The sequence below is a fragment of the Ochlerotatus camptorhynchus genome, unplaced genomic scaffold, assembly GCF_037179485.1.
Source record: "Ochlerotatus camptorhynchus isolate MF236.1 unplaced genomic scaffold, CSIRO-AGI_Acam_v1.1 ptg000404l, whole genome shotgun sequence".
NCBI lineage: Eukaryota > Metazoa > Arthropoda > Insecta > Diptera > Culicidae > Ochlerotatus > Ochlerotatus camptorhynchus.
In genome coordinates, this window is record NW_027040890.1 from 1460555 (window position 1) to 1471909 (window position 11355).

At 44.2% G+C, this 11355-nt stretch overlaps 1 protein-coding gene across 4 annotated transcripts in view; it reads left to right on the forward strand.

Moving 5' to 3' along the window:
• The window catches only part of ec (echinus), a 323237-nt gene extending 316732 nt beyond the window's left edge, over positions 1-6505 (forward strand). For all 4 annotated transcript variants that reach the window (XM_065233557.1, XM_065233560.1, XM_065233558.1 and 1 more), the window contains 3 exons: positions 545-2644; positions 2717-3862; positions 3923-6505. In XM_065233557.1, coding sequence (XP_065089629.1) covers positions 545-2644; positions 2717-3862; positions 3923-5749 — 5073 coding nt within the window. In that variant the 3' untranslated portion in view covers positions 5750-6505. The remainder of the gene's footprint in view (positions 1-544; positions 2645-2716; positions 3863-3922) is intronic.
• The last annotated feature ends 4850 nt before the right edge of the window (positions 6506-11355 follow it).

The window sequence follows — 11355 nt, forward strand, 5'->3', positions numbered from 1 at the left end:
CTTGAGAAGGGTTAAATGATTCAATTACATCGACTTTTGCCACGATTTTCCATCATTCGTGATCGTGGTACGATTGGTTGGAAAAACAACAAAAACTTCCACCAAGCGGGATTGCCTGATGCGGTGTCGCTAGAAAACGAGTTTTCTTCAACATCTATGAATGAAAACCAACCCTAACCTAGTTTAGTCGATAGCGATTGCCTGGAACGGGTGACACGAGTTTATTTATTCACAGATACTGGTCGTACTAAACCGCATATCGCGACGACCAGTACAATGTGGGTGCGGTTGCACTTGCAATTACCTGCGACAGCAAACCGAAGTCGTTATGCCTTATTAGACACGGCACAGCGCGCGCTATGCTTATTAGAATTATCTTGTAACCGCATGGTGGACTCCGGTAGCTACCACCTAACGATCAACCGGTCCGTCAAAAGACTTTCACTGCTGAGACTTAATGATTAGAAACACCTTCCTAGAAACTTACTTTTTACTAAGAAATCCCTGCGCTCACGGTACAAATTTCTCTTCTCCCTCCTAACAGAATGCCTGCGGAGCCAAGATCGGAATACGTCGCGCCTTGCTTAATCGACCGGATGTCGTATCGATCGGCGTGGTTTGGGACTCGGAACGTCCAGCTGCCGATCAGGTGCACTCGGTGCTGAAATCCGTCGGAACCTCACTTCGTCTCTGTGACGTCTTCCACCAGGTGTCGGATCAACGATGGTCTCAAACCGTAAGCCACGAACTGGTCGGAGTGGTATCCTACTACGGTAAACACTATACGACGTTCTTCTTCCACACCAAACTCCGCGTGTGGGTGTACTTTGACGATGCCAACGTCAAAGAGGTCGGTCCCAACTGGGAAGGTGTGGTGGACAAATGCTCCCGAGGTCGCTACCAGCCTCTGCTTCTGCTCTACGCACTGCCACAACCTCAGGCACAGCCACAGCAGGTTACTGCACAGGAACTTGCCGCAATGCAGCAAGCTCAACACCGGAGAGCAGTAACTCCCAGTCCCGAGAAAGCTCCCATCGGATCACAGAACCGCAGAGCCATCACACCTACCCCGAACAGAGCAGTGTCCGTATGTGACTACCAGAACTTGAGCGTCATCCAGAGCAAAATCTTCCCCAACGAAGAGAAGGAAAACTACATCAGCCGCAAAGCGGTTCAAAATGTCCTCAACGCTCAGCAGTATCAAAATCTCTCGGTAATTCAGGACAAGATTTTCCAACAGCAGCAGGATTCCGAGAAGGATCAAGTCGGCTACATTTCCAAGAATGCTTTGAATGCTCAAATGCGTAAGCAGCCCATGAATCTCCATCGAAGCCTAAGCGCCGAATCCGGTCAGGTATCTCCTCCTTCATCTTCCACCTCATCCCCAGATGGTCTATCAATTCCGGACCATCTCAACCAACCACGCCGACGAGATTCAGGCAACTGGAGTGGCGATCGCAACTCTGCCTCGTCTTCCTCATCAACAACCCTCGACAACCCCTATCTCTATCTGGTCGGCAAACGTAACGGCAGCGTGCCAGCAAGTCCAACACGCCAGGGTCAGTTCTACGATGCCGGATACGACTCCTACTCTCTATCCTCGACCGATTCCTTCCCTCCAAAGCACCCCATTAACGGAAACAACATGCATCTCGCAAAGATTCCCGAGTCCGTTGTTCTCAGCGGTGATTGCGAGAAGCTGTGCATGGAAGCGGATCAACTGTTGGAAAAGTCTCGCATTCTAGAGGACGCACATGACTTGGAAACGGCTTTGGTATTATGTAATGCCGCTGCCAGCAAGGCTCGTGCCGCCATGGACGCACCCTACAGTAATCCACACACAATGACATTCGCACGAATGAAGCACAACACGTGCGTCATGCGAGCCCGATCGCTACATCGGAGGATTCTCATCGAAAAGGGTGGCGAGATCATCAAGGAACAACATCAGCAACAACAACAGTTGGCTTACAACCTGGCTGGAATCGGCACCGGTGGAATCGCTCACCGAAGGCAGAACAGCAAGGAGAAGCTGCTTAGTAACGGACGACAGAACAGCAAAGAGATGCTGCAGGAAACAAATGGATCCACGTTGACGCGAAGCTCACCGTCGAAGAGTATCGAGATCTATGCGACGCTTCCGAAGAAGAAGGTGACTCTTAAGCTGATTGAAGCGGAGAACATTGAAGACGTCGTGCAAGGAACGGTGGACGTCAAACCAGAACGGGAGAGCCGCTCGTTGTTCGGGCGAAGTAAGGATTCCAAGGAGAAGCGGAGTCGAAGTGAAGATCGCAACAAAATTAACAGGGACTTTCAATTGGCCGACGCGTCGTTGGTCAACGCAAAAGATACTCTCAAGAAGCACAAGGAAGAGAAAGAGACCGATAAGAAGGATAAAGATGCCAAGGCTGGCAAGAAACAACACAAGATTCGACGAAAGTTGCTGATGGGTGGATTGATCAGGAGGAAGAACCGTTCGATGCCTGATTTGACGGAAGGAGCTGGAGCGACTAATGATCCGACTAACGGTGTTATTCCACCGATCAAGCAAATGGTGTCGATCGACGACAGCACTGTTGGATTGAGTCTGGCGAAGGATTCGGCCAACAGCGGGTATCTGTCGGAAGGACACTTCGACTATCAGGTATGTTTGTGAAGCCAGTTCGTTGTGGGATAGAATTTTCTAACGATTCATTTTTTATATTTTCTTCCCTAGGTATCCAACACCAACCCGAACTTGGAGCGCAGTAAATTGATGCGCAAGAGTTTCCACGGCAGTGGAAAAACGCTTACAATCCCGAAAGTGCCACCACCGCCACCCGTACGGGTGGGTTCCTCATTAACCGCTCAACAACTTCAGCAGCAACAGTGTCAAACGCAGCAAATGTTGCAAGTACAAAAGCTTCCGCTTAACGGTGCCAATCTTCGCCACCTGGAGTTCCAGGAAAGTCATCCACCGGCATCACCGCTGGAGCCCTACCACAAGGCGAACGTCTCCAACCTATCTAACATGAGCTCAAACACCAGCATGAGCGAAGATTCCTGCCAAACGATCATTACAACCTGTGCCGTGGTTCATCAAGAACAGTCCCCCATGAAGCCGCAAGATCAGCAGCCCTATTCATCATCAGCTTCAGTCGATGAAGTTGACTCGATTGTCAAATACAATAGCACAAGTAACAATAGCAATAGCAATAGTCACAATGCACCAACAGCGGGCACCGGTAGCATGGAGTTGCCTCCCTATCCAAGTCCACCTTCAACCACGTGCCATTCGCGTCAGGCTAGCGAAGATTTCCCTCCGCCACCACCGGCGATCGACTTTGAACCACTTAACGAGCAGCTAAGTGAAATTCAAAGCCTCCAGCAGCAGCAACATCAGGGAAAGAGTACGCAGCCAATTCACCAACAGCACTTCCATGTTCAGAACACAACCAGCATACTAGCACAGCTGCAAGCCAAGCAGCACCAGTTGATGATGATGAATAAGCTGCGAGAACAGCAGCAACAACAACAACAACAACAACAACAGAACAACATCGCCAACAATCCTATCAGCGCTAGTGAGATCCTGAACGAGACTACCCGATCGGAGATCTGGCTCAAGGAACTTCAAGCTAAGCAGATTGCACTCAAGCAACAGCAACAGCAGCAAAATCAGCCACAATCACATCAGCAGCAACAACAGCAACATATTATGCAACCCAATAATGATCAGCGAAGTGTACGAGACCTGGCGTCCCGATTTGAGCAGATCAAGCTGGCACCCATGCAGCAACAACCACAGCCCCAACCGAGCACAGCTCCGTCGACCATTCGTCCGTATCCGAGCCAAGAGCTGCTGAACGGAGCAGTGAAACAGGTGAGTGGTCTTATTACAACTTGTGAGTGGCCTAAACTTAACGACGATTTTTTTCTACAGACACTGCCGCAGCCAGGACCGCAACTACCGAACGTTCGGACCGGAATGAGCGGTCTTCTGACGGATCAGAAGCAGAAGCAATCCCTTATGGCCATGCTGTCGGATGCTAGTTCTAGTGCCGCTGGTGTGGACGAGGTAGACTGCATAGCAGCTTACAAGATGCTTCCCAAGCCACGGTATGACATTGCCCAAGCGCAAATTCAGGAAGAGATTCGCGAGGTTGAAATGTTGAACCAGGTGGTGCAACAAACGTTGAATAACTCTACTGGTGGCAATACGAACACAACCAGCAAGAGAACTAAGAAGAAGAGCGTTTCGTTCTGCGATCAGGTTATCCTGGTTGCAACTGCTGATGACGGCGAAGAGGATGACTTCATCCCGAATCCGATACTGGAAAGGGTGCTGAGGACGGCTGGTACCGGTAGTAGCGATTCCGAGGAGAGGCAAGGACAAAACTCTCCACAACCTGTACTCTCAACTAGTATTACATATCACCCGATCAAAACACCGGCAGGCGGCCAGTACTCGCTGGCAGCGGACATGCACAAACAAAACATGGAGATTCAGCGGCAACTGCAACAACAACAGCAGCAGTACTACCAACCACAAACGCAGCCACAGACAAATGAAAGCTATCAGCAGTACTCAGCCATCCCTAGCAATGCGGCTGGCTTTAAAAATCAACAGTTCCAGCCGCAACCTCAAACTATGTACAACGAGGGCTCAATTCAGAAGTCGGCAATCTACCAACCTCCTCCGATGCCTCAGCAGCAATACCTGCAACAACAACAACAACAACAGGCGCAGCAGCAACTTCAGCAAAAGCCACGAGTGTTTGACGACAGTGGAAGTGAACATAGCTACGACATGCGAATGGCTCCACCCTCTGCCACTCCTAGCAGTTATGGAAACGTGCAGTCTCCGTACATGACCGTTCCATGTCCAATGGATCAAGGCTTCCAAACGGTATCAGCTTCACCCACCATAACCACCACCTCAACAGTTATGAACGGTGCACCGAACCCTGCGCTTCCGCTTGGCATCCGACAGATAATGCATCAACAGCTCGGCCAGCAAAATGGATCCGTTTTGAGACAGCAGCAGCAATCTCCTCTCATGATGTCCCAGCAGCAGCAACAACAACAACAACAACAGCTGCAATCACAGCCGTCCAACGTTTACCAGAAGCCGCCCATGCCGGTTAACTACCAACAACAACAACAACAACAACAGCAGCAGCAAAGCATGATGCCTTATAGCACTAACTCTAATCCTTATACCGCTTACAGTACGCAGTCACAACTTCAGCAACCATCCCAACAGCTTCCGTCCCCTTACCAAAGGGTACCTCTACCCCACTATCAAGACTCCCCGTACCATGATCTCCCTCTTCCTCAACAGCAGCAGCAGCAGCAGCAGCAGCAACAACAACAACCACAATCTCCCTCTCAACAACAGCTTTACCTCCAGTCCCAACAGCAAAAACCCTCCCAAAAGAAGGTGAGCTTCGAACCGGGCACCAAAGGTGGTTCCGATTGTCCACCCTCCCCTCAGCCAAACCAACCCACTCAACCTACTCCCTCTGACTCCCAACAGCAACAACAGCAACAACAACAACAACAACAGCAACAGCAGCAGCAGCAGCAAGTCGGACTTCCCGTGACCCGGGTAGCCATTGCCACCTACAACAGCAACGCAATCGTAAAAGCCTCCTCCAAGGCGGTCCAATGCAATCTCTGCCGGAAGAAGCACTGCATACTCCCGGCAATGTATTGCACCGATTGCGAGTTCTACATGAGTCGCTTCCAGGTCCCGGTGCGGAGGTGATCCGACCTCCCGCACCGAACCGATCTTCTTGATAGGCAATTTGAGTGCTGATCGGGAAGTCATGATCGCTTGATGAAGCCCCAGCAGCACTCAAATTACCCAGCAAGCTTATGTTGCACATAGTAGTGTGGTAGTGTGGTTTTAGGAAAAAAGTGCAAATTAGATTGTTAGTCTGAAACAAAAAGTGCCTTTCAGCGGGGTTCCTCTCCGTGTATGTTCCGACTGCTGTGAATCCAACCTTAGGTTTTTTTTTGGATAACTTTAGTAGTTTGTTTTTACAATATTTCGTTCGTGCCCGGTTTGAAACTGGTTGGCACCGGTAGAGATAGTAATAATAATAACTGCGCGGATACAAGTGGCTTCTTTTGAAAAGAAGCCGACCGCATTAGGAGTTCTGAATTAATAGGAAAACAATTTAAGGGTTGCTGTTTTTTTGGGAGAGATTTTCCGCTCCTGTTGAATGTGATATTTTCTTTGCTCGAGTTTATATCTAAATATTTAATACTGTTTTCTCTGTCGCTCAGAGTTTGATTTTAATCGTATGCTAGGATCTTAAATTCGTCCACTAGTGAAGTAAGGTTTACGACATAAGTGACTAACGAACAACCATTCCCGATACTGCCCAATAATGCATTTTATTCGTAGGAAGACAATTTAAGTTTTAGACCTGTAAAGTGAAATGACCTAAACTCCAACTTCGTCGACATTCCATTTTTACATATTTTACAGCTTAAGTTTTAAGACCTTTACAATAAATGAAGAAATATGACAATAACGATAAGACTTCTTGAACAAGAAATTAGTATTCTAATCGACAATAGGTAAGTATTACAATTTACAATAACAGCCGAGATTCGATGGTCAATCTCCTCCCGCACGATAGATTTTAATCAACCCTTCCCTTCATTCCTTTCTCGTGAAAATTTTGTATATTTCGTGCGTTTTTAGAATTATTATTATAAAAGTGTATATTTTTAATATTATCTGCATATGATTTATAACGTATATTTAAAACAACGATGAAAAAATAATGAAATAAATTTCTTCTCTATTTTCAGAATAATAAAAAAAATAATTCGTTTCATTTGATACATATTGAGAACCACCATTTTTGAATAAAAATTGTTTGTTTGCCCGAAATCTTTAATCGTGATTTTGGGGGTGTTTTGATGTTCAGGTCGTGTTTATTTTGTCGTCCAAATTTCAATCCCAATCAACCGAAATTAAATACAGTCCACAGAACATCAGTAGCACCAGCATATTCTGCTACTATTCAATCTATTCGGCCAAATAACAGTGCTGTTTACTGGGCAAGCCGAATATTCAGCATATTTCAAATTTAGTTGGTATATACAGTGCAGCTCCAGTATCATGTTTATGACAAAATGTATTTGTACTTCTAAACACAATTAAAAACTTATTGCAAACTTTTCTAGGATACTTCAAACACTTTTTTTGTCGGAATTGACATTATGGATAAAGAAAAATAATGTAATGGCTCTTTGGTTTTTGGCATTGGCGTTAATACAACCCTCCCTAGAGAATTGAAGAAATGTAAATAAGTGCTAGGGGAATTTACGTATTCTCGGCAACCTAAGCAGCGACCTTCTTTCTATAGCCTTTTTCTCTATGGAACGCACACATATGCAGTATTGGTTTGTTTACAATCTTTTGCTGCCAGCTGCTCTAACAATTTCAGTCGAAAGAATTGTCAAAAACTGTTTTGAAACGCTTTTACAAAGCTCCAATCTTCTCTAGTGAGAGCGAGTATTGTCGGCAACCAGTTTTTCTTCGGCAACCGTTCCATTTGAACTGCATGTAAATCTGCTGTTCTATTATCGGCAACTCGAAATCAGCTACAATTTGTAGTGCGTGTGTTTCATTTCAAGAAAACCCTGCTAGATTGCTTTTTCTCAGTGGTAAAAATATAGTCAAATTGAAGCTGAAAGCATAAAGAATCGTTTGCATGCATTCAGCGAAGTATTTTCGTAAGAAAATCCAATGAAAATAGTATTTCAATTTGGGTTGCCGAAAATAGTCTGTCATGCCGAAGCCGTCGTTTCCCCTATCTATATCTGAATGGCATCGATATTTTTCCAGATTCTCCAAAATAAACTCTGCTGCTATTTTAAATTTCTTAATCCTCCTTATTCTGTGAATCACGTGACTCTCTCTCACCGGTAAAGTGACAATCTCTATTTCATTTGCACGAAGAGTCACCTAACACGAGTTCTAGACTAACATTTGAAAAGGGCGTAGCTCCAAAATGGCCATATCGAGAAAATCGCTTCCGAACTTTAATGACCTAAAAATCAATCCTATTTCACGACTTTCCATTTTCTGGATGATTTTATAAGCTTGACATATAGTTAATAGTGTAATCTATCATCATGAATCACTAAACATTAAAAAAAAAGTTTTCTTTGTCGTGAAATTGAGAATAAAGCATCATACGCCCTGATAGTTTCTTACATGTTGTTACCCCCCGGATCTTGTATCCTTTGAACTGCCAACACTGGTAGCCGTGGAAATACACATAATACATAATTCCAAAAATACCCATATTTTCAAAATGGCGTCAAACATAGATTTCCGGTCCCTACACGTCACTACGATTCCAAAAATACCCATATTGTGGGGGTATTTACAGTATTTTCCAGTTTTTCATGAACCGGATACCGCCATCTTGGATTTCAAAATGGCGTCAGGCATGGATTTCCGGTTCCTACATATCACTCCGATTATTGTGGGTTATTTCACAGATTTTCCCAGATTCAAAAAATCGAAAAAAAAACTCGTTATTTGGAATTTACTTTGTAAAAAGAGAGACGTAAATTGAATGCTGCGTAAATAAAGACTTCGTAAACGGAGGTTTCAGTGTATATGTATTTAGTGAAATACTTCAAATTATATGCTTCGTATGCATACTAAGCTGGTTTGGAAAAATAAAAGTAAAATAATTATTTCATTAAGTATATTCAACGTTCGCTGAGCTGTATCAACTTTTCACTAAAATGCATATCATACGGTTCATGTCAACAAATTGAAATTAAATTTTGACAGATAAATATTTGTTTCAGGCCAAGGTTTTTCACTTTGCTAATGTCTTCTGTAATCAAGCGGCTTAAGGCCGATTTCTTGACCTCCGCTCAAGCCTTAATCCTGGTTTAACTAAATGGGTTCCGTAATGCACCGAAATCCGGACACTTAGTCCAAAAATTAAAGTGTCCGGATTTTTGGACTAAGATTATTACACTTACTGATATAGGAAAGTAGTAATATCATCATTCAGAATTTAATGTCACAAACAAACTTTTAAAATTACAGATATCAATAATCACTATTTTTCATCAGCTACACGGTAGCCGTCCCAAACGATCAAAAGGACACCAGAAAAAAAATAACGGCCCTCGTTCATTCAAAAAAGGCCACCAATTCAAAAACAGAACGAGTTAAGATAATAGAGTATAGATTAATTAAAAGAACTAAAGACTCAACATATTTGTTCCGTCCACTAGCGATCCTACGTCAAGCTTACGTTCGTGCCCCTAGGGTCTCTTCTATTTTTTAATCCGCTCCTCTCTTATACTAGACCCTCTCTAATAAAAAGTAACGTCATCATTTCAAACCGACATGCACCAGAAAATTATTATTTTTCCCTGGGTACTACGGAGTCATTGGATTTTATTTTGCAAACCAACGGAAAACTGCTTGAAAATTTTCCACTTTCATGCCGCGACCGACTTTGGTTTTTGAAATTGCACCTCCAATGTAGCCTTCAAGAAAATGGTATGTTAGATTTAAACATATCTAGATATAGCTGGCATTAGGCGTAACAGCTTTTGTAAACAATGACTTCTCTCGATGATTTTTACAGGGGATGGATATGGTTGTCATATCACTTAAGTTTGGTGCGTACCGAACATCTGCATCGTTGTCAGCGGTACCATGATATAACAATGTTGTTTTTATGTTGAGTACGTGTATTCAGCTATATGTCAAACCCCTGGATTTTTAGGAATTCAAGGCACGTCCACGCAAAACAAACAACAGGCTTACCCTACCTGATGGTGATGTTGATTTGCGTGGGCGAGCCTTGACTTTCAAGACATCATCGAAAGAAGTCATTGTTTACAAAAGCTGTTACGCCCTAATTCCAGCTCTATCTTGATATGCACTGACAAAAGTTTTCACTTAGTTTCTATTAAGAACGCACATAGTATTTTTCCAAAAACAAAAACAATGATTTTTACCTGAATATCACATAGCATTAGAAATTCTATATGAGAAATCATATAGATTTCATTGGACACATAACGTTCATGTGATTTAGTGGTGCAATTTCCAATTATGGGATCACATGAAAGTTATGTGAAATTCACATGGATATTTTCCACTGGTTATGTGATTTATTTTATGAGTGTACGAAGTGACATCCGATTGATGACTTTGACAAATGTCAAAAAAATTGAGTTGATGGGTCGATAGGTAGGGTCCGGGTGTGCGGGCTGCCTTGCTGGCATCGGTAGCATTGGTGCTCAGCACGGAAACAAGATCGACGGAAAACAAAAATCAAGGAAAAAAAATGTAAAAAAATACTCTTTTTCAAATGTATGGTGGCCCTGAAAAGGACCGTTTTGTCGCTAATGCTGAGCTATTAGGGTGTGTTTGTGCAAACTTCCACTACCTGTGTTCCTACCCTACCAGCTGTGTGTTATATTGTATCCCTATACATTATCAATATAGTAGTTCATCTGTCTCCGCCTTGGCAGGACGGTAAAAACCACTGTCTTTTATTTATACATCCGTAAACGTTCTGCCCGTGCGCGATCATAATGGTGCCGAGACCAGCCGTTCGATACCCGCGGGCAACGTTTTATAAAATTTCGATGTGATTGTCCTTTTCGTTGCAATTCCGGAGAAACACCTCTTAAGTGAACCCTACACGATTGCTTTTATTGACAATAATCGTATTGTCAATACATTCTATATTGAAGTCAATATATCAGTATTGACAATATTTCTGTATTCACATCATCAATATTATGATCAATAATTCCCCTTTGCGTCAATATATTGATACGTGTGGGGTTAGCTTTAGTGCATCAGCATCAACTCAGAGGATTCTGCTTCCCTCCCAGCTACGATGGTGTGGCCACCAAGGTAGCCATCTAGCAGAGCATGTTCGCTCTTGGCTCATCGTGAACCGCAGGATTCTTGACCGAGAAACATGCTCATTTCAACGACGAGTGCCCGTGCGCGATCAGGATGTTAAACACAAATGAGGCTGGTGAGCTGTATGGTGTTTGGAAAGAGGGTGACGCGCTTGGCATAGATGGCCGACAGCGACTCACGAAGAGCTACTGATTCCGATCAATAGCGGCGCGACTTTTTCCTCCTCCATGTGAGATGCAGCTCACAGCTTGCAGGTAGCCTTTCGTTGTGTACTGCAGAACAATGTTCAACGCCACGCGCCGAAAGCACTACTGCTGCTGCACATGATGCCGACTACACCACCACACACGGTGATTGGAACTGAATCCGATCAGCGTCTGAGGCTAGCTGCTAGCTGCTTGAGCCTTTCGTTGTGTACTGGAGAAAACCAC